This window comes from Talpa europaea (assembly GCF_964194135.1).
Source record: "Talpa europaea genome assembly, chromosome: 12".
Taxonomy (NCBI): Eukaryota; Metazoa; Chordata; class Mammalia; order Eulipotyphla; family Talpidae; genus Talpa; species Talpa europaea.
In genome coordinates, this window is record NC_140079.1 from 102,510,824 (window position 1) to 102,533,488 (window position 22,665).

At 67.5% G+C, this 22,665-nt stretch overlaps 1 protein-coding gene across 1 annotated transcript in view; it reads left to right on the forward strand.

The window, feature by feature from the left end:
• Nucleotides 1-5,490: 5,490 nt before the first annotated feature.
• The window catches only part of PKD1 (polycystin 1, transient receptor potential channel interacting), a gene marked incomplete at both ends in the record, with an annotated part of 29,940 nt that continues 12,765 nt past the window's right edge, over nt 5,491-22,665 (forward strand). The window contains 15 exons of the mRNA XM_084250270.1: nt 5,491-5,705; nt 12,904-12,975; nt 13,066-13,137; nt 13,247-13,413; nt 13,655-14,317; nt 14,405-14,588; nt 15,123-15,343; nt 15,438-15,553; nt 15,844-15,964; nt 16,174-16,412; nt 16,728-17,474; nt 17,961-18,092; nt 18,276-18,451; nt 18,542-18,675; nt 19,043-22,662. Coding sequence (XP_084106396.1) covers nt 5,491-5,705; nt 12,904-12,975; nt 13,066-13,137; nt 13,247-13,413; nt 13,655-14,317; nt 14,405-14,588; nt 15,123-15,343; nt 15,438-15,553; nt 15,844-15,964; nt 16,174-16,412; nt 16,728-17,474; nt 17,961-18,092; nt 18,276-18,451; nt 18,542-18,675; nt 19,043-22,662 — 6,879 coding nt within the window. The remainder of the gene's footprint in view (nt 5,706-12,903; nt 12,976-13,065; nt 13,138-13,246; nt 13,414-13,654; nt 14,318-14,404; nt 14,589-15,122; nt 15,344-15,437; nt 15,554-15,843; nt 15,965-16,173; nt 16,413-16,727; nt 17,475-17,960; nt 18,093-18,275; nt 18,452-18,541; nt 18,676-19,042; nt 22,663-22,665) is intronic.

A 22,665-nucleotide genomic window follows, 5' to 3' on the forward strand; every position in this document is an offset into this window, starting at 1 on the left:
TTGTTTGAAACAGGGATTCTAAAAGATCTAGTTAAAAATCACTGGGCCATGGATTCCTTCTTTCTATGTCATCTTTTCAGTCTGTCTGGACATCTAAACTACAAGATGGATGGGCGTCCCTGGTTGCTCAGGGGTTAGTCTCAGCACTATGAAGCTGTCCACAGCCACTGTGGCCCGAGTTCGATCCCGGCCAGGAGCTACCCACAGGGCACAGCAGCCCTCTCCTGTCTCCCCGCTGCTCCCCTCAGCAGTGTGTCTCAGGGGATCTGCCTGATCTGCTCCCCGCTCTGTCTCTGGTGAGTCCTCTCTCCCAGGCACCTCTGGCCTGCACCCCAGCTCCTGTATGCATAAATAAATAAAAATAAATCTTTAAAAAACAAACTGTGAGTTGTGACCCTGTTCTTTAAGAATATAAATAAAATCCTAATTAGCTCATCCTTGCACATTTGGCAGGGCGAGCCCGCCAAAGGTCTGGACTCGGCCGCTCCCCGCCTGGCTTTGACGTGCTTCCGGTTTCTTCCTTTTTTTTTTTTCCCCAATATTTAAAAAGCAGGTTTATTAGGAAAAGGGTTAGAAAAGTAAAGTACACTTGTATAGTCACAAGCTGGCAGGAAGAGCTCAGTTTCTTCCTTTTTTACTGATTTATTTGCAGTCAAACACGCTATCACTGAGTGGTGCCTCCTATTATTGACTTATTTGGATTTTTTATTTCTTCTTGAGTCTTTTTTTTTAAGATTTATTTTTATTTATCTATGCATACAAGAGCTGGGGTGCAGGCCAGAGGTGCAGGGGTGAGAGGATCCACCAGAGACAGAGTGGGGAGCAGAACAGGCAGATGGACCGAAGTACATTGCTAAGGGGAGCGGCGGGGAGACAGGAGAGGCCTGCTGCGCCCTGTGGGTCAGCTCCCTGGCCGGGGATCAAACTTGTGCTGCAGTGACTGCGGATAGTTTCTTTGGTTGCATCTTAACCCCCTGTGCCACTAGAGAGGCCCTGTGCTTAACTTTCTAACTTTTCTCCCTTTCCCCCCCAGAATAATGACTTGAAGGCTTAGTTTATATACTAATTTGGTTTTTCATGCTTAATTACATCCCTCAGATTTGATAGCCTGTATCCTGGTTACTATTCATTTGTATATAATTCACTTTTAATTTTCTTAGGCCCAAGAGTTATTTTAAAAAGAGTATTCTATTTTCATAGGGTTAGAATTTTGAAGATCAACTTTATTGAAACATAGTTATTGTATGATAACATTCAGCGCTTTCCCCTGATATTACAATTATGTGTACACAGATTAGGCATCTATTCTAATCAAATTAGTTTTGGAATTGCTATCATTATTTATTTTTTCCTCACTTTCCCTCCCCCCCCATCACTATTTTTAATTGAGGTAACATCGGTTGGGTTAGGAGGGGTTTGGAGAAGCCCCACCTGTGGGCTGGACTCCAGGTGTGGGTTTACAGGCCTGTGAAAGGAACCCCAGGGCCTCTAGGGGGCAGTGTTGCCTAAGGCCACTTCGTACCTACTCTTTCCCCTAGTCTTGCCAAAATATTGTCACATAAAATAGAACTTGTGAACTATCTTATTGAGTTCCCATCTCTCATGACTTAAAATTTTTTTTAAAGTTTAAAGACTTTATTTTTTTTTATAGAGGCATGTTTTGTTTATTCGTTTGTTTTGTTTATACAAGCACTGGGTACAGTCAGAAGCACGGGAGGGTGAGAGAATTCACCAGAGCCAGAGCGGGGAGCAGAGCAGGCAGAAGGACCGAAGGACACTGCTGAGGGGAGCAGCGGGCGGCAGGAGAGGTCTGCGCGCCATGCGGGACCCTCCTCTGGTGGCCGGGGAGCAGCCGGGGATCGAACCACTGTGCCACCAGGCAGGCCCATGACTTAAAATTTTAAACTTGATTTGTAAAAATTAAAGGAAGGTGTAATACAGTCTCTCACAATAATTTTGTGTGTATTTCTAACTGTTCGATGTGTTGATAATTTTAAAATGCCTCTTTATATATCCTGTGGGGATTGTGTCTTTCATTAGTGTAAACTCAAGGGCTCCTTTATCATTTACTATCTTTTGCTTTAGGTTCTATTTTTCTGGTGTTTATGCTGCCACCTGCACCTTCTCTGGTCTTCCTTTTCCTGTGTCTTAATTTTTGCCCTTTCTGGCTTTTTAAAAACCATGTGTCAATAAATAGCACGTGACTGGATTTAGTGTGTGTTCTTTTTTTTTTTTTTTAATAGAGGCATGTTTTTTATTTATTTATTTATTATATTTGTTTGTTTGTTTTGTTTATACATGCACTGGGTACAGTCAGAAGCGCAGGAGGGTGAGAGAATTCACCAGAGCCAGAGTGGGGAGCAGAGCAGGCAGAAGGACCGAAGTACACTGCTGAGGGGAGCAGCGGGCGGCAGGAGAGGTCTGCGCACCATGTGGGACCCTCCTCCGGTGGCCGGGGAGCAGCCGGGGATCGAACCGGCGCCGCAGAGGAAGCGGGCAGCTTTGCAACCCAGCGCTCAACCGCTGCGCCACCGGGGAGGCCCTAGTGTATGTTCTTAACAGGAGACTCCCTGTTCTTGAAGAGGAAATTTAACTGGTTTACATTTATTGTGATCCCCCATGTAGTTGGCTTTATTTTTTGTGTTCTGATTAAAACACTGCTTGCTCCATTGTTTCCTTTTTGATGCTTTCCCTGGACCACTCGGGTTTTCTTGTTTCTTCCCCTCTAGTTTTTCCTCTCCCTCTAGTTTTCCTCTTTGTTTTATGCTAATACCTATCTTTATTTATTTTTTAATTTTTTTAAGATTTATTTATTTATTTATACAAGCACTGGGCACAGTCAGAAGCACGGGAGGGTGAGAGAATTCACCAGAGCCAGAGCGGAGAGCAGAACAGGCAGAGTGATGAAGTACACTGCTGAGGGGAGCAGCGGGCGGCATGAGAGGTCTGCGCGCCATGTGGGCCCCTCACCTGGCGGCCAGGGATCGAACTCTGCAGAGGCTGAAGGCAGCTTCGCAACCCAGCGCTCAACCGCGGTGCCACCGGGGAGGCCCTTTAACTATTTTTTTAAAGATTTATTTATTTATGCATACAAGAGCTGGGGTACAGGCCAGAGGTGCAGGGGGTGAGAAGATACACCAGAGACAGAGTAGGGGACAGAACAGGTGGACAGACTGAAACACACTGGTGAGGGGAGCAGCGGGCAAGACAGGAGAGGTTTGCTGCACCCTGTGGGTAGCTCCCTGGCCGGGGATTGCACTCGAGCTGCAGTGGCTGGGGATAGCTTGATAGCACTGAGACTTACCCTTGCACCACCAGGGAGGCCCCTCGATTTCCTTTCATACCTAAGTTTCGAGAAACAGCAGACCACAAGCCACATCTACACCCCATCCCCTGGTACCAACCTGCTGGCATCTGGCTTCCTACCAACCCCGGCACTCAACCTGCCCTCAGTAGAGGTCATTGGGGAGCATCGGGCCTGCAGTTTCTTGCAGGTGGCATGGCAGAATTGAGGGACAGGATGTCCTAGGGGCACCAACAGTGGTGGGACATATGCTCTGCCTGCAGGTGACGGTCCATGATGTGTTCCCTGAATGGCCGTGTGAGGGGAATAGGCACACCAGAGCATGGCTGTGGGGCTTTGCCGGAGGAGGAGGCACCTCTGTTGAGCCCGCAGGCATGAGTGTTCATGGGGGTGGGATGACAACACATTCCAGGCACAGAGATCAACATGGAGAATGGCCAGGAGGTGAGGTCGTAGAGAGTTCCTGAAGCCCCAAGTTAGGGTTCATGTGGACCTGTGCATTGTAGGGGGGATGCACAGCCGTAGCACATCCAGTCCCTGTCCTGTTCCTGCGGCACCTGCGCCTGCTGATTTCTCCCCTCTAGCGTTTCCCTCCATTCCATACACCGTACGGGGGGGGGGGTACTCAATGGCCCAGGGCAGCACGGGTCCAGAGCCCACTTCTCACTTTTTCTCCACATCCCTCTCCCGCAGGGCACCCCACCCAGCAAACAGCCTGTCCTTTTCTGGCAAGCAGCTCCCAGGCAGGGCAACATCTGAGCCCCCTCCTTCCTCCACTCCCCCATCATCCGAGGCTCCATCCCACTGGGACCTACTGCCTCATCCCAACTCGCCTGGCCTGGAGGGGCGCGGCGGAGCCCTCCCTCTGGTTCTGCGGGCAGAGGCGAGCTGGGAGAGGTGTGCCAGCCCCGCGGTCCTGCCCTGTGAGGAGGGACGCGCCTCCTAACTTAAGCCCCGCCCCTAAATTAGAGCTGGACAAGAAGGGCTTGAACTCTGCGAGTGGCGCCCCGGGCCCCCCTAGGCCCGGGCCCTCTCCAGGCCCCTGTACCCTGCCCGCTCCCGGCCATCGACCCTGCTCATCCCTGGCCCCTGAAGCGCTGGTTTGCTTTCCCGGGAGAGGAGGAGGTGTCCAGGGTTTCTGGCCAGGCGGACGGCGGAGCATCCGGGGCCCGGCCCGCAGGGAGTGGTGGCGGGACTTGCCCCGCGCGCGCGCTCAGCCCGGAGAGAACATGGGTGGAGAGGAGGCGGGGAAGCTGCTGGATGCCGCCCGCACAGGCGCCAGGACTGTGGGACGGGGCCCTCAGCCCTGTCGTCTGGGGACCCCTCAGCCGCCCCCCAGGCTCTCGGGAGATGATTTTATCGCGTCTTCATGATTTTTAAAGATGTGATTCCCGGGCCTCCCGCGGCGCGGCGGGTGAGCGCTGGGCTGCGGCGCCGGTTCGATGCCCGGCGGCGGCGAGGGCCCCGCCCGCGCGCAGACCCCCCGCCCGCCCGCCCGCGGCGCCCCGGCTTGTCCCCCGTCCTTCCGCCGCCGCGCTCCCGCTCTGGCTCTGGCTCTGGCGGGTCCTCTCGCCCTCCCGCGCGCCGGCCGCGCCCCTCGTCCGCGCCCCCGACCCCGCGCGCTCCCGGGGCTGCCCGCTGTGGACGCCCGGCCGGGGCCTGCGAGCCCGCGCGTCGGCGTCGCCGTGAAGCCCCGCGCGCCCGGGAACCGGGGCCCCACCGCGCGCGCGGGGCCGCGGGAGCCGGCGCGGGGCCCCCGGCGAGGGCGGCGGGGCCTGGGGGCGGGGCCGGGGGGCGGCGCGCGGCGGCGCTTCCGGGGCGGCGCGCGCCGGGGAGCGAGGAGGAGGCGGGGCACCGGGACGCCCCGCCCCGCGCCGGGGGCGGGCCCGGTCGGGTGGCCTGTCCCGCCCCCGGCCCCGCCCCGGCCCCGCCCCCGGCCCGCCCCCGCCCCCCGCGCCGCGCCGCCCGGGAGGAGGCGCCCGGCGGCCGCAGTGCAGCGCGAGCGCGCGGGCGGGCGTCCGGCTCCCAGGTCGCGGCGGGCCGAGCGCCGAGCGGGCGTCGCGCACAGACAGGCCGCGGCCGCCGCCGATTCCGCCCCGCCCGCCATGCCGCGCGCCGGGCCCGCCTGAGCCGGGCGCCGGGCCCCGGGCCTGGGCCGGGCCGGCCATGCGCGCGCTGCCCTGACGATGCCGCGCGCCGCGCCCGCCCGCCTGGCGCTCGCCCTGGGCCTGGGCCTGTGGCTCGGCGCGCTGGCGGGGGGCCCCGGGCGCGGCTGCGGGCCGTGCGCGCCCGCCTGCCGCTGCGCCCCGGCGCCCGGCGCCGCCTGCCGCGTCGACTGCGCGGGCCGCGGGCTGCGGGCGCTCGGGCCCGCGCTGCGCATCCCCGCCGGCGCCACCGCGCTGTGAGTAGCCGGGCGGGCGGGCGGGCGGGCGGGCGGGCACTGGCCGGCGGCCGGGGCGCGGGGCGGGCGGGGCGCGGGGGCGCGGAGCGGGGGGCGCCCCGGGGAGGGGCCGCGAGGCGCGGGCGCGGCCGGGCGCCCGGGAGGGCGGGGGCCCCGAGGCGGGGCGGGGTGGGGGACCCCGGCCTCCGTGCCTGGCGGGTGCTCGGCCGGGCGCGGGGTGTCCGAGGTCTCGTCTCGGGCAGGGCGGCCGGCGGCCGTGAGGCCGGCCACCTCCGCCGAGCCTGTCCAGCCGGCCGGGGCCCCGCGGCCGCGCCCTGACTCGGCGGGGATCCCCGCTGCGCCGATGAGAGCGCCGCGGGGCGCTTGTCTGAGAATGCGGCGGCCGAGCTGGGCTTTGACCCGGGTGGACCCGAACAGGCCCCGCGGGCCAGGAGTGGCGGGCGTTGCCCTGTCCGGCCGGCCCTCCCGGGGCCGCTGGGGGCCCTCGGGCCTCTCCCGCCCTTGCCGGGCCCGCACCAGGAGTCGGGGCTGGGCTCTCAGCGCCCACCTCTGTTGGGCGCACCCGGGCGAGGGTGGTGCTCGTGGGCACCGGCGGCGGGGCAGCGGGCTCTCCGGGGGCCGGCGGGCTGCGGGCTGCCCGGCCACTGGCTCTGCTGTCTGGCGGCAGCACCTGCGTGACTGGCAGAGCCGCCCGCCCCGTTCCTCCAGCTGGGGGGTGGCCTCATGTGCCTGTTGCCGGCCCCCCCACACCTGGTCTCCAGGAAAAGTGGGAACGGGGCCTGCAGTGGGGGGCAGCTCTGAAGACTCGGTTCGCAGCAGTGGAGTGGAGCCTGGAGCCTCGCGCGTGTCCCCTTAGGCCCTGCCCCCGGCTTGGAAGGAGGGTCCCTGGGAGCAGGCTGGGCCGAGCTGGCCAGGCCCCCAGTTGCTGGCCCCTCTGTGCCTGTGGCGGGGTCCTGGGAGGCTGGAGGATGGGGAGTGGAGATGCCGTGCTCGGCTTGATCCCCTGAAGCGGCCTGTGGGGGACTTCTGGGGGGCTGGGAGTGAGGGTCTTGGGGGAAATGGGGCCTTTGGGGGGCCAATTGTTAGTCTTCCAGGCCCCTGAGGGCTGCCCAGCCGTTCTGCCTGGACGCCAGTCTCCTCCTGGGCAGGGAGAGGCAAGCCGGGCCGACAGGCCTCCTGGAGAGGGGCTGCGCGCAGCCCAGGGGCCCAGCTCTCACGGTAGGCCCGACCTGGCAGCTCTGGTCAGTGCTGCCCCGCTGGAGACCCTTGCCAGCCTGAGACGGCAGCTGTGTCCAGACTGGGGAGGCCGAGACTGGCCGGCCTGGACTCTGGGCTTCGGTAAGGGAAAGACCCTGGACTTTCTCTAATTAAGATGCCGCTGAGAGGAGCAGCCTGCAAAGGGGGTGTTTCCCAGTAGAATGTTGCTGTTCCCCAACTTCTTGAGCTTACGGTGGAGAATGTGATGGACCCCAAAGCAGGAAGAACATCCTGCCCCGCCCCTCCTACAGCAAACCAGCACCCTGTTCTTGGGTCTATGAGCATTTTGTGGGGGTGGCCACTCCAGGGTCACCCCAGAAGCCGAGGGACACTCTGTTCTGCATCCAGTGTTCATCGTTCGGGCTGTCGTGGGTGTTCTGCAGTTTGGGGGACCGACGGGCCCAGGTGAGGTCCAGGTGGTGACCCAGCAGGGCCCTGCATCCCGTGGGGTCGTGTCTGCCCACTCCATGGGCTCATGGGCCTGTCCGCCTGTGGCGCCTGCACTGTGGCCGGCCACGTGCCAGGACAGCTGCGCGTGGCCGTTTTCCTGGGCAGCAGAGGCGGACGGTTCCACCCCGCAGAGCGCCTGGAGCGCGGCCTGGCTGGGGCCGCCCGTGGGGCTGTGTAGTCGCCTGGCGGTGACACTGCACTGCCTCACGGGGTGTCGGGGGCTCGAGGCTCAGAGGCCCGCGATAGGGCCTTGGGGTCCTCTGGTGACTGACAGCAGCCGGAAAGTCTCCCCAGTGAGAGGAGAGTGGGGCTGGCGCGCCCCCGGGCTGTGCACAGGCGTGGGTGTGTGGGAGGAGGGCCGGGGGCAGGTCCCGTGTGCCTGGCTGTGGGTGCGTGACGGGGCAGCTGCCCTGGGGCTGGCCCTGTGCAGGGAGCCGGGGTCCCTCTGAGGCTCTGCCCTCACGGGGAATTGTGATGCTGAAGACTCAGGCCTGAGGATTGAGGCCCCAGGGCGGCGGCGCAGGTCGCCCTGACCAGGGAGCCGTGATGGCCGCAGCAGGGGACGCATCCTCGCGGGTCAGGGCCGCAGAGACAGGCGAATGGACTGAAATGGCCGTGTGTTGTCAGCCGATGGGACGGAGGCCCGCCAGCCATCGGCGCAGACTGTCAAGCCCCTAGGGTGGCACCCCGGGCCTGAGGGTGGGAGTGGGAGCCCTGGGGCAGTGGGCAGCACCCAGCCGTCCACCCCGCGCGGGGATCTGTGCCTTGGCAGTCAGCAGGGGAGGACTCCCCCAACCCCCCCACCGAGGGAGCCACGGCGCAGCCCGTCCGGCCAACCCAGGAGTGTCCAGTCACCAGCAGGACCGAGGTGCCGATCGCTCTTGCCAGCTGACCCGGGCGGGCTGTGAGCGGGAGGCCCATGCTGCAGAGCCTACCGCAGGAGGCAGGAGCGGCCACGTCCATGACGGGCCGGGCTGGGGGGTTGCGTGCGCCGGGGGCCACCTCAGACTTGACTGCAGCTGTCCGAGGAAAGACCCCCCCATGCTGTGCCTTCCTGTGCAGCCGCCGCCAGGGCTCACCATGTGCTCTGCGCAGCCACTTCCCTTGCCCTGTGCTGCTGGATTGGGGCAGGCCCTGGCACCGCACCCAGGGCATCCGTGAGTGGGGCCGGCGGACCTGGGCTGGGCCCCCCGATGCTCCCTGCACCCTCCCTGCTCAGCTCCTTCCCAGCCGTGTCTGCTTTGGTCAGGAGGAGAGGACTCCGGCCTGGGGCAGGCCATGCTGTCCTCTCTCCTGTGTGACGTTGGCTCGGCCGCTCGGCCTCTCTGAGCCCGGCTCGCACCCCTGAGACGGCCCCCGATGGGTGGGCGCACCCACAGCCTCGGCCGTAGTACCGGTCCCAGGCGCTGGCCACTGGGGAGGGCCCCTGGTCTGGCCCGGCCCCGGGGGCGCCCAGGGCACCTGGCTGAGGGCCCCTCTCCTCTTACTGTCAGTTTCCAGGCGTCCGGCAGGAGCACCGAGCGCCACCCCCCCCATCCTGCGGAGAGCACATCCCGCCCGGCTCGTGGCTGCCCCCACTGCCGCCATCAGCCCGTGCTCCCCCAGGCCTGTTTCCCCATTCTCCCTAGCTGCCTCCCGGTGCCAGGGTGCTGGCTGGCGGCTGCCCAGCGGGCTCCCTGGCCGTGGGTGCTGTGCGCGGGAGGCGGCGGGTGGGCGTGTAGTGTGAGCCCCGACGCCTGAGGGAGACCAGCTGGATTGGGTTTCAAGGAGGAAGCCATCTTGGACGGAGACATTTCCCTTTCTGGAACGCTTCGCAGCGGCCCGCGCCAGCAGGGAGGCTGGCCGCCTGGCGCTCAGGGATGAGAACAAGCCGTCCCGTGGCTGTGGCCTGGGCGGGGGCGGGCGCGGGCTGCGGGCGCGTGTCCTGTCCCCGAGACACCCCGTGCTCCCCGGCTCGGCTGTGGCCAGGGCGGGGACGAGGCCGGGTGGGCCGTGGCGTCGGCCCTGTGAGCGTGGACCTGGCCATTGGCGGCCCCCGGCCCTGGAGGTGCCCGGAGAGACTGCCCTGACCGGCCGGGCCCCACGCGGGAGGGGGCGGTGCTGCGGGGGTGAGGAGGGCTCCCCGGCCCACCCTGCTGTGAGTGCCCTGGGGGTGGAGCGCCCAGGGCCCCAGGGTCGACCCCATCTCCCATCTCCCTCCTCTGGCTCCCCAGCCCGGCCTCTGGGCCCGGGGTCCTTGCAGGGCGCCCCACGGCAGGTGTCGGGAACTCAGGCCCTGGCAAACGGACAACAGCCCCCCCGAAGTGCAGACCTCATGTCCTGAACCCCGGGACCCTCAGGTGCCGCAGGCGACTGGGGGGCTCACCCCGTGGAGCCGGGGGCCCCTCGCTTTCTGACTCCTGCAGGCCTGGGGGCTGCAGGCCCTCCTGCCCCCTCCTGGAGCGCCCCCGTCTCCCCACCCACCCCTCGATGAGTTTTTCTCCAAATCCACTCTCCTAAGCTTAGATTCATTAATTTAAACATCATTTCCGGCCTGGAAGCCGCCCGCTTGCCAGAAATAGAAAGGAATGAAAACAGTGAGGCGATTTGATTCAAGCTGGCGTCGTGCTGGGGGCTGCCCCCGCCCCAGCCCTTCCAGCGGGTCTCAGGGCGCCCTGGGGTGAAAGCAGCCCTGGATCCTGCTTCTGGGGAGACTGCTGGGGCCCCTGGGGCGAGGGCGGCCGGGGCGCCGGGCAGGGCGGGGCCTCCCCTGCCCCGCGCGGTGCTGCCAGAGGGAGGAGGCAGCTGCTGGCGCGGCGCCGGTTACATAACATCTGCAGCGGCCCCTGCGGAGCCCGGCCCGTCCCCCCCAAGCCGTCTCCAGGGCAGTGGCCAGCATCGGGTGGGGGTGCTGGGTCGGGGCCTGGCACCCGCCCCTGCTGCTGACCACACGCGTCTGGAATGTGCAGATGCTTCCCGGGGGCTCCGGCTGCCCCCAGACCTGCCCCCATCTGGACTGGGGAGTGGGCCCTCCTCATGGGCAGGCGGGGAAGCTGAGGCTGCGAGTCAGGGCAGCAACCACCCCTTCTCCAAAGCACACGGCCCCCCATCTCCCTCTCCTGCTTTTGAAACAAGTCGGGTGTCAGGGCTTCTGGGGGGAGGCTGTGTCTGGACAGCGGCCCCAGGGGGGACGGGGTGGGGGGACCTGGCAGCCGGGCTTCCTGGGAGGCCTCTGGCCGTGTGGGGGGGCGCTGGCCAGCTCTTCCAGCTGGGCTGTGGACTGGGCCCTACGGGAGGAGCCTTGGGGGGACAGGCCTTCAGGCAGGCTCCCCTCCTCCACAGGACCAGCTGCCCTGCCCCCCTCCCCGCCGGGAAGATGTGCCCCAGCTGGGGCCATGGCTGAGCCCAGCGGGTTTCCCAGTGGCGGGAGGGGGTCGAGGGCACCCAGCTGCAGGGGAGGAGGAAGGTGCCCGAGGGCTTCCCGCATCTTGTTTTTTGGAAAATCCTTGAGTGGCAGCTGCTGGGAGCTGCCTGTGGCGCCTGAAGCCTGGGTGGGGCGGGCGGCCTAGGCCCTGGCCTGGCTGGCCCCGACACCCCCAACCGATGCACGCGGCCGGCCAGCCCCCCCAAGGCTGCGCACGCACACACGTGCCCCAGCCCCGCGTGCTGCTGGCCACTGCATGCCCGGCGCCCCTTCTCCCTGCTCGCCCCGCCACGGCCCGGATGCCAAGAAATCCTGCCCGGGGCCCAGACCCAGCTCGGCTGGCCAAAGGGGCAGGACCAGGACAAGAGCCACCCTGGGCCCTATAGGCCCCCGAGCTGGCCCTGGGGGTGGGGAAGTCTGGGGGGGTAACCTCACTGGGCGTGGCAGGGGACCTGGAGGGGGCACCAGAGGGGGACACCAGTGCCTCAGCCACCCCGCCCCCACAGCACTCCCCCCACCTCCATCTGCTTTTGCCATCACTGTTCTGGGGGACCGCCAGGGCGCGCGAGCCAGCCCCAGCTCTGCAGCCGCCCCGCCCCATGCTGGCTGGGCCTGGAGCAGGAGCCGCCTGCAGGGCCAGCGCAAGACCCGTGGAAGCCTAGGCCAGCACCTTCCAAGTACCCCAGATCAGGCTGGCAGGCACAGGCCCGAGGGCGGGTGGGCATCGTGAGACGCCCTGAGGGAGCTGGCACAGCCCAGCAGGACCAGGCTGGGCACGCTGCCCATGGTTCAGGGACATGGAGCCAGCGTCGGGGCTGGGGCACTGGCACTTGGCCTGTCCCCTCTGCTGGTCCCACTCTGGCTCCAGACGGGGCAGGTGGGGCACACGCTGCCTTCAACCTGCGGTCAGCTGAGCGGCTGCAGCACTGGGGCATCCCCAAGGCGGTCGCGCTTCTCGGCTAGGCAGGGCCTCTGGGTCTGGGTGTGTGGCTCCTGCCGGGGGTGCTCAACCTGCGAGGGGATTGCGTGGGCTGCCCTGGTCAGTGCTTGTGCTGGCCCCGGGACCCTGTTCGCCTGCCTGGGCCCACTGATGCTGCGTGACTCGTGGCCACTCTGGCTGCCGCCTCCCTGGGCCAGCCGGAGCCACTGGGGAGAGCTTTGGTGGCCTGTGCTGTCCCCTCAGCACCCTGCTTTACAGGCGGAGAGACCAGGCTCCCAGGGGTCAAGGTGGTGCCTCTGCAGTCCACCTGCCCTCATTGGTGGCAGCTAGCAATGTGAGGGAGCCTTGTGTGCTGGCTGGCCTGTCCCCACCTGGTCACCTGCTGCAGGCCGCACAGCCTCCATAAACCCAGCGGGTGCCCTGGCTGGGCTGGGGCCGTGTGGCTGCTGGGCCCGGGTGGGGACGGGGCGGGGTGTCGGCCCTGGAGGTCAGGGCTGGTGGGTCAGGCTCCCCAGCACAGGCTGCGTGGGCAGAGGCCCCGGACCCAGTTGGATGGTGGAGGCCCTCGTGTTCACACCAGCCTGCTCTTATTAAGCTCCCACTGTATACAGCAGGCTGGAGGAGCAGGAGCCTTTCCAGGGATGATGGGTACTTCTGGACACCCCAAGCTGCCCTGGGTGCTGGGGCAGAAGCGGGGGTGACTGTCCTGTGGTGGGCGGGTCGCTGTAGGAGCTGGGGTGGCTGGATGTGGGGCAGGAGGGGAGGCATCAAGGCTCTGACCTCTGGGCGGTGGGCGGGAAGGGTAGGGCTGCCCCAGGGACTGCGGGGACATCCAGGAGGGCTGAGGCTTTGGGGCTGGGACCTGTGTTTTGTCTGGGTGGGGGCTCCTGTTTCTCCAGGCTCAGTGGGGCTTTGACTGGGTCGCAGCTGTGGCTGTGCCCCAGGACCCTCTGCTCAGCGCTGCTCCCTGGGCGCACCCTGCTGGGCCGAGGGCATCGAGGCCTTGGCTCGGTGGGGAGGGACCTGAGGGCGGGCATGGGGGGAGTGGACCCTGTCAGAGGGCTGTGGGGTAGGAAGCCACGGGCCAGGTGCCTGGGGAGTGTCAGGTCCCAGGCCTTGCCCTGACCTGCAGCCGCCTCGCTCCCCAGAGACGTGTCCCACAACCTGCTACGGGCGCTGGACGGCGGGTTCCTGGCCAACCTCTCAGCGCTGACGCAGCTGTGAGTGACTGCAGGCCGTGCGGGCTTGCGGGTGGGCCGGTGCTGCGCGCTTGTGGGGCCTCCCACCGACCCCGAACTCCCTTCTTGCAGGGACATAAGCAACAACAGGATCTCTGCATTGGAAGAAGGAATATTTGCTAACTTACTTAATTTAAGCGAAATGTAAGGCGTGTTGCCCTGATGGGCTCCGGGTCACGGCCAGCCCTGGGCGGGGGGCAGCTGGCCCTCGGCAGGGGCTCCCCGTCCCACGCCCACCCTGCTTCTCCCACAGAAACCTGGGTGGGAACCCGCTGGCCTGCGACTGCGGCCTGGCCTGGCTGCCGCGCTGGGTGGAGCAGCGGCAGGTGCGGCTGGTGCGGCCCGAGGTGGCCACGTGTGCTGGGCCCGGCCCCCTGGCCGGCCGGCCCCTGCTCAGCGTCCCCTGGTCTGGAAGCTGTGGTGAGTGTGGGAGGCAGGCGGGCTGCCCAGCCGGGCCCTGCTGTGGACCCACGGGTGCCCGGGGCCACTAGCGTGGGGGCGAGGGTGGGTGGTGGGAGCAGGTGTGTGTGGGGAGCGGCTGCAGGGCAGCCAGGCCACCTGGGGAGGAGAGCCGGCCACCGCGGACGGTGTCCAGGCCGGGCAGCAGGGGCAGAGGCCACATGACTGCCGGGCGCCTGCCCCACGGCCCATTGCTCCCCAGGTGAGGAGTACGTGGCCTGCCTCCCAGACAACAGCTCGCACGCGCTGGCGCCCGTGGCCTTCACAGCTGTCCACAAGAGCCCGCTGGGGCCCCAGGCCTGCAGTGCCCTCTGCTTTGGGGTTGGCCAGGGCCTCGCGGCCCTCTCTGAGCAGGGCTGGTGCCTGTGCGGGGCCCCCCAGCACCCCAACGCCTCGTCCTGCCAGCCCTTCTGCTCAGGCCCCTCGCCGCCCCCCGCCTGCGGGGCCCCCACCCTCCTCCAGGACGTCTTCCCAGCCTCCCCAGGGGCTGCCCTGGTGGGGCCCCCCGGACCCCTGGCCTCTGGCCAGGCCGCAACCTTCCACATCACCGCCCCGCTGCCCGTCAGCTCCACACGCTGGGACTTTGGCGACGGCTCCCCGGAGGTGGCTGTTGCGGGTCCGACGGCCACCCACCGTTACGTACTGCCTGGGCGCTACGCTGTGGCTGTCCATCTGGCCGTGGGGGCCGGCTGGGCCCGGCTGGGGGCAGAGGTGCGGGTGGAGGCCGCGCCTGCTGCCCTGGAGCTCCTGTGTCAGGCCTCCGTGACCAGCGACCAGGCCCTGGAGCTGGGCGTCCGGAATCGGGGCGGCTCTGATCTTGAGGCCACCTACCGCATCATGTCCTTGGACGGGGAGCCGCCCCAGGGTGGGTGACCCTCCTGCCCCTGCCCAGGGTCTTGGTGGGCGGCAGGGCAGGCAGGGCCATGCCTGACCCCTGCCTGCCCACCTCCAGTGGTGCACCCGCTCTGCCCGCCGGACACCGCCATCTTCCCCAGCAACGGGCACTGCTACCGCCTGGTGGCCGAGAAGGCGGCCTGGCTCCAGGCGCAGGAGCAGTGCCGGGCCTGGGCTGGGGCCGCCCTGGCCATGGTGGACAGTGCCGCCGTGCAGCACTTCCTGGTCTCGCAGGTCACCAGGTGCTGTGCCCACCCCAGGAGGGCCGGGGCTCTGGAATGCTGGGGGGTGCCGGAGACGGGAGGGGCCGGTGCGGCTGGGGCCTGGGCGGGACCCTCTTGTGCCCCTGATGGCCATTCGCATCAGCTCCGCACGTGGGTGCAAGAGGGGTGGGCTGCGTGCCCGTGTCCTGGGGCCCCTCCGGGTGGGACACCCTGGACCCTGTGCAGCCACGCAGCCCCTGCCTGGTGGCAGGGTGGCCCACACCCCAGGGCCTCTGGACACCCGCCCCTCCAGAGAGCACTTCCCCCGGTGGGCTTTGGGAGTCCCCGGGTCATGCTGGGCCACAGCGCCTGCCCCGGCCGGGAGAGCATGGGACTGGAGCCCCCTGGCTCCCCTGCAGAGGGGCCCCTTGGGCCTGGGCGCACACTCTGGGCACCCTGTGGCCTGAATGGCAAGGATGGGCCCACCTGCCTGCTCCCGGGTGCAGACTCCCCGGAGGAGGGGTGCCATTCTGGGGGCCTCCCTGAGTGCGCACCCTGCCCCACCGCCCTCAGGAGCCTGGACGTGTGGATAGGCTTCTCGGCGGTGGACGGGGTGGAGGCGGGCCCGGCGCCGCGGGGCGAGACCTTCAGCCTGGAGAGCTGCCAGAACTGGCTGCCCGGGGAGCCGCACCCCGCCACGGCTGAGCGCTGTGTGCGCCTGGGGCCTGCCGGGCAGTGCAACACGGACCTGTGCTCCTCGCCGCACAGCTTCGTCTGCGAGCTGCGCCCCGGAGGTGCGTCGGCCCCCACCCTCCCCACCCCCCCCCGCCCGCCCTCCCCCTGCTGCCCCGCCCCCCACCTGGACCTCACCGGGCTTGTCCTCCCCAGGCCCCGTGTGGGATGCACAGACCTTCCTGGTGGGAGCGCCCAGCGGGGACCTGCAGGGGCCCCTAAGCCCCCTGGCACAGCTGGAGGCCCTCTCAGCCGCCCGGGGCCCTGTGGAGGTAGGCCGGTCCTGGAGCCCTCCCTGAGGCCCGCTGCCTCCTCCCGCTTCACTGAGTCCAGTGTGCCCAGTGCAGGGGCCCAGAAGGCCGGCCTGGGGGTTTGGCCCCCTCCTGAGCCTTTTCTGGGTGTTTGTGGGCTTTTAGGCCCCAGGCAGGGACCTGCCACTCCCGGCGCATGGGACCAGCTTCCCCAAGGGCGCTGTGCCGGCCCAGTGAGGCTCCGCTCTCCAGAAGGGGCTGGGGGACCCGACTGGGGCCAGGTCTGCTGGGCTGAGGGTCCCCGCCTGCAGGTGCTGGTGCTCCCGGGCCTGGGCCGCGAGGCCTTCATCACCGCGGCTGAGTTTGGGACCCAGGAGCTCGACCAGCCCGTTCAGCTGAGGCTGCAGGTGTTCCGGCCCCGGGCAGGAGCAGGTGGGGCTCTCCCTGCGCTGGGCGGCCGGGGCGCTGGCCACCAGTGTCCCTGTGCCCTGGGTGGCTCCGGCCCTGCAGTGGGCGGGTGCCTGCAGCTCCAAGCTGGGGTCGGTGTTGGCAGGGCAGGGCTGCCGATGGGATTGGTGCTGTGGGGGTGCTTGCTGGTGACCTGTTCATGAATTGGGGTCCTTGCCACCCCCCTCCTGCAGCGTCCCCTGAGAACAGCAGTGACTCTGAGGGTAGGAGCCTGGACAACGACACTGAGCTGGCCCCTGCGTGCCCGCCTGAGGGGTGCCAGTGCCCCAGTTCCAACGTCTGCCTGCCACTGGGTGCCCCCTGCCACCCTCAGGCCTGCGCCAGCGGGCCCCAGGCAGGTCCCGGGGCCACCTTTGTGCTATGGAAGGAGTCCCTCTTCACCGTGCCCCCAGGGCCCCCCGCCCAGTACTCGGTGCGTGCCCCTGGCCTGGCCACCACCCCTGACACAGTGCGGGCCCCCTGCACAGCCCTGCAGCCCTGCCCACTGCCCCTAGCTCAGACCTCCCAGGGTCCCGGTGTCTCCAGAGGACCCTCCTTGTGGCACGTCCTGCCCGCAGGCCCCGCAGAGGGCGCCCACTGGCTGCGGCCTCTGTCTGCCCTGGGCTGTCCCCAGCTGCCTCCCTCTGGGGCCCTGTGGGGAGGGCTGGTTACTGGGGGATGCTGCTGCCCTCTAGGCCCTGAGTGGCCCACTGAGGACTGGATGCAGCCCTGCCACCCTCTCTCATAGGTGGCCTTAGGGGGCCTGGATGGCCCACTGCTCCCCGGGGACCTCGTGAGCTTGCAGCACGATGCCGGCCCTGGTGCCCTCCTGCGGTGTCCCCCGGCGCCCGGCCCCGCCGCCCCACACTTCACCGCCCATGCCTTGGCCTGGCTGGCCCACCTGCCTACCCAGCTGCAGCCCGCACCGGCCGGCCCCCACTGCGCCCTGCGGCTGCTGGCCGCCACGGAGCGGGTGACCCCGCTGCTGGGCCCAGGGCCCAACCCGGGTCTCCGGCGTCCTGGCCGCTACGAGGTCCAAGCCACAGTGGGCAACAGCGTGTCCAGGCACGACCTGTCCTGCCGCTTTGACGTGCTGTCCCCAGTGGCCGGGCTGCGGGTCCTGCACCCCACCCCCCAGGATGGCCGCCGCTACGTCCCCACTGTGGGCTCAGTCTTGGTGCTCCAGGTGGACGCGGGGGCCAATGCCACGGCCTCGGCACGCTGGCCTGGGGGCAACGCCAGCGCGCCCTTCTTAGCCGAGTGCCCTGCGCAGGCGGCTACCCTGGTGCCCAGCTGTGCCCGGGAGGCCAATGGCACCCTGTTCTCAGTGCTAGTGCTGCCCCGGCTCCCAGAGGGCGAGCTCACCATGGAGGTGCTGGTGGAGAGCGGCGCCGGCCGTGCCCGCCTCAGCCTGCCGCTGAGGGCCGAGGAGCCCGTCTGTGGCCTGCGTGCCATACCCAGCCCCGAGGCCCGAGTGCTGCAGGGCGTGCTGGTGGTGAGTGCCCGCCCATCCTGCCCTTGCAGCCCCAGCACTGCATCCAGGGCCAGTGTCACGCCCAGAAGGGGCTGCCCTTCCCTGGGTTGCCCGCCCTGTGCCCGCCGGCCACCCCCCCAAGCAGCCTCACCCTGGGGCCTCGGGAGGGGTGCCCTGAGGGTTTGCCCCTGTGGCGCGGCCCTGGTCCCCGCAAGCCTGTCACACCATCCCCCGGCGATGCGGCAGATGGCAGAGTCGGGCCAGGTCATGGCCTTCCTGCCGCAGGCTGTGGAATAGGGGCAGAGCAGGGCCCAAAGCGGGCGGGGTGGGGGCTGCTCTTCCCGGCCATGGAGCCAGGTCCACTTTCCAAGGGGGGAGATGAGTTGGAGAGGGTCAGGCCCAGCATCCCGGGCCCCTCCCCTTGGGCCTGGAAGCCCCCGCAGCCAGCCCCAGGGCGTGTCCAGTGGGGCAGACGGCCGGTCACAGGCCCCGCTGCCTGTCCTGCAGAGGTACAGCCCGGTGGTGGATGCAGGCTCGGACGTGGCCTTCCGCTGGACCATCGACGACAAGCAGTCCTTCACCTTCCACAATGTGGTCTTCAACGTCATCTACCAGAGCACAGCCGTCTTCAAGCTCTCGGTGGGGGGCGGCCTGGGGTGGGGGGGCTTGGAGGGTGGCCTGGGGTGAGGGGCCGTGTCTCACTCCTGCTTTCTGTCCCCCTGCTCCCGAGGACCCTGCTGCAGCCGTGGGTGAGTGTGGGGTGGGCTCTGTGCACACTGCCCAGGGCGCTGGCCGCTGCTCACTGCCACCTCTCCCCCCCAGCTGACTGCCTCCAACCATGTGAGCAATGTCACAGTGAGCTACAACGTCACGGTGGCGCGGATGCACAGGATGCGTGTCCTGCGCGTGTCTGCGGTGCCGCCTGTGCTGCCCTGCAATGCCACACTGGTGCTGGCCGCCGAGGTGCTGGTGGATACCGCAGTGGATGTCACTTTCCTGTAAGGGTCTTGGGTCTGGCCTCCCCCATCGGACGGAGCAGGGGTCATCATGAGCCTGTCCCCACAGCCTGCCCACTGCTGCCCTGGCAGGTGGACCTTTGGGGACGGAGAGCAGGTGACCAGCTGGTTCAAGCCCCCCTACAACGAGTCGTTCCAGGCGCCAGACCCCGCGGTGGCCCAGGTGCAGGTGGAGCACAGCACCTCACACACCTATACCGCCCCAGGTGAGGCCAGCCATCCCGCCAGGTGAGGGAGGGCATCCCGGCAAGGGGTGGGGGCGCCGGGCACCATGGCTCGAATCTGCTGGACCCTCTTGTCAACCCTGAGCCTGTCTTGCGGGGGAAGGGGGACGTGGAAACATCCCCTTCGGTGACGTGGAAACTCCAGAGGCTTTACCCATGGCACGCAGAGTAAGCAGGGCCTCGCTTTTGCCCTGCGCACCCCTACCAGCGTGCCTGGCACGGCTGCTCCTGCCCATGCCAACGGCCGCTCCTGCTGCCTGGGCTGGTCTGCAGTGCTCCCCGGGTGTGCGCTGCCCCGGGGCTCCTGCTGCGCAGCGCCCAGTCCCACCCCACTCGGCCCATTCCCCAGGTGAGTACAACCTGACCCTGCTGGTGTCCAACGCCTTCGAGAACCTGACGCGGCAGGTGCCCGTGAGCGTGCGAGCCGCCCTGCCCGCTGTGGTCGTGGCCGTGGGCAGCCGGGTCCTGGTGGCCGGCCGGCCCGTCGCCTTCTCCCCAGACCCGCTGCCCGCCCCAGGGGGCGTTCTCTACTCCTGGGACTTCGGGGACGGCTCTCCGGTGGCGCGGCGGCAGCAGCCTGTGGTCAGCCACACCTATGCGGCGGGGGGCGCCTACCGCGTCTGCCTGGAGGCGAACAACACGGTGAGCAGCCGCGCCGCCTGTGCCCGCGTCCGTGTCCTAGAGGAGCTGCGCGGCCTGAGCGTGCGCCTGCCGCCGGCCGTGGAGCAGGGCGCGCCGGCTGTGGTCAGCGCCTCCCTGGAGTCAGGCGACAACGTCACGTGGACGTTCGACATGGGGGACGGCACGGTGCTCACGGGCCCCGAGGCCACGGTGGAGCATGTGTACCTGCGGGCGCAGAACAGCACGGTGACCGTGGAGGCGTCCAGCCCCGCCGGCCACCTGGCCCGCAGCCTGCCCGTGCAGGTGTTTGTGCTGGAGGTGCTGCGGCTCGAGCCGGCAGCCTGCATCCCCACACAGCCCCACGCCCGGCTCACGGCGCACGTCACAGGCGACCCGGCCCACTACGTCTTTGACTGGACCTTCGGGGATGGCTCGTCCAACACCACCGTGCAGGGGGACCCCTCGGTGACCCACAATTTCACGCGCAGCGGCACCTTCCCCCTGGCGCTGGTGCTGTCCAGCCATGCCAACAAGGCGCACTACTTCACCAGCATCTGCGTGGAGCCCGAGCTGGGCAACGTCACGCTGCGGCCCGAGCGGCAGTTCGTGCGGCTGGGGGACGTGGCCCGGCTGGCAGCGCGCGCCTGGCCCCCCTTCCCGTACCGCTTCACCTGGGACTCCGGGGCCGAGGACGCCGCCGCCCACGCTGGGGGCCAGGAGGCGACGTTCACCTACCGAGATGCAGGCTCCTACCTGGTGACGGTCACCGCGTCCAACAACGTCTCCGCCGCCAACGACTCGGCGCTGGTGGAGGTGCAGGAGCCCGTGGAGCTCACGGGCATCGCAGTCAACGGCTCCCGGGCGCTGGAGCTGCAGCAGCCCCACCTGTTCTCGGCCCTGGGCCGGGGGCGCCCTGCCACCTACCTGTGGGAGCTGGGGGACGGCAGGCGCTTCGAGGGCCCTGCGGCCGTCACCCACACCTACAGCAGCACGGGCTGCTTTGCCATTAGGGTGTCCGGCTGGAACGAGGTGAGCCGCAGCGAGGCCCGGCTCAATGTCACGGTGCAGCGGCGGGTGCGGGGGCTCAGCGTGAACGCCAGCCGCACCGTGGTGCCGCTCAACGGCAGCGTGAGCTTCAGCACCGCCCTGGAGGCGGGCAGCGACGTGCACTACTCCTGGGTCCTCTGTGACCGCTGCACACCCATCCCCGGCGGCCCCACCATCTCCTACACCTTCCGCTCGGTGGGTACCTTCAACATCATCGTCACAGCTGAGAACGAGGTGGGCGCTGCCCAGGACAGCATCTTCATCTCCGTCCTGCGGCACATCGAGGGCCTGCAGGTGGCTGGTGGCCGCGGCTGCTGCTTCCCCACCAACCTCACACTGCAGCTGCAGGCCACAGTCAGGGACGGCACCAATGTCTCCTATAGCTGGACTGCCCAGCGGGACGGCGGCGGCCCAACCCTGGTCGGCAGTGGCAGAGCCTTCTCACTCACCGTGCCCACGGCCGGCACCTACCACATCCAGCTGCGGGCCACCAACATGCTGGGCAGCGCCTCAGCCAACCGCACTGTGGACTTCGTGGAGCCCATGGGCGGGCTGGCCGTGTCTGCCTCCCCCAACCCGGCGGCTGTCGGCACGCGGGTCGCCCTCGCTGCTCAGCTGGCCGGGGGCAGTGGCGTCGTCTACACCTGGTCCCTGGAGGCAGGGCCAAGCTGGGAGACCCTGGGGCCGGCCACCACCCACATCTTCCCCACCCCCGGGCTGCACTGGGTCACGGTCACAGCCCAGAACCAACTGGGCTCAGCCAATGCCACCATTGAGGTGGCCGTGCAGGTGCCCGTGAGTGGGCTCAGCATCCAGGCTGGTGAGTCGGCAGCCCGCGTCGTGGCGGCCGGCTCCGCCATGTCTTTCTCGGGGCAGCTAGCTGCGGGCACCGACGTGAGTTGGTGCTGGGCCGTCCCGGCCGGAGAGAGGCGTGGCCAGCATGTGGCCGTGGTCTTCCCCGATGCCGGCGCCTTCTCCATCCGCCTCAATGCCTCCAACGCGGTCAGCTGGGCCACAGCCGCGCACAACCTCACCGTAGAGGTGCCTGTCCTGGGCCTGGCATTGTGGGCAAGCAGCAAGGTGGTGGAGCCCGGGCAGCTGGTCCACTTCCAGGTGCTGTTGGCCGCTGGCTCGATGGTCAGCTTCCAGCTGCAGGTCAATGGGGCCGGCCCCGAAACGCTGCCCGGGCCGCGCTTCTCCCGCAGCTTCCCACGGGTCGGGGACTATTTGGTGGCTGTGCAGGCCGAGAATCGGGTGAGCCGGGCCCAGGCGCAGGTGCGTGTCCTGGTGCTGGAGGCCGTGGCTGGGCTACAGGTGCCTGACTGCTGTGAGCCGGGCATCGCCACGGGTGCCGAGCGCAACTTCACTGCCCGTGTGCAGCGGGGCTCCCGTGTGGCCTACGCCTGGTACTTCTCCCTGCAGAAGGTGCAGGGGGACTCGCTGGTCATCCTGTCTGGCCGTGACGTGGCCTACACACCCGTGGCCGCGGGGCTGCTGGAGATCCACGTGCGTGCCTTTAACGAGCTTGGCGGGCAGAACTGCACACTGGTGGTCCAGGTCCAGGACGTGATCGAGCACGTGGTGCTGCGGGGTGGCCGCTGCTTCACCAACCGCTCTGCCCGCTTCCAGGCGGCCACCAGCCCCAGCCCCCGGCACGCGGCCTTCCGCTGGGACTTCGGGGACGGGGCGGCGCAGGACACGCGGGAGCCCTGGGCTGAGCATACCTACCTGCGGCCTGGGGACTACCGCGTGGAGGTGAACGCCTCCAACTTGGTAAGCTTCTTTGTGGCCCAGGCCACGGTCACTGTGCATGTGCTGGCCTGCAGCGAGCCCCAGGTGGACGTGGCCCTGCCTCTGCAAGTGCTCATGCGGCGCGCCCAGCGCAACTACCTGGAGGCTCATGTGGACCTGCGGGGCTGCGTCACCTACCAGACAGAGTACCGCTGGGAGGTGTACCGGGCGGCCAGCTGCCAGCGGCCCCGGCCCCTGACCCGCGTGGCCCTGCCTGGTGTGGACACTAGCCGGCCGCAGCTGGTGGTGCCGCGCCTGGCGCTGCCCGTGGGCCACTACTGCTTCGTGTTCGTGGTGGCGTTTGGGGACACACCACTGGCACGGAGCATCCAGGCCAATGTGACGGTGGCCCCCGAGCGCCTGGTCCCCATTGTGGAGGGCGGCTCCTACCGCGTGTGGTCGGACACGCAGGACCTGGTGCTGGACGGCAGCAAGTCCTACGACCCCAACCTGGAGGACGGCGACCAGACACCGCTCAGCTTCCACTGGGCCTGCGAGGCCTCCACGCGGGTC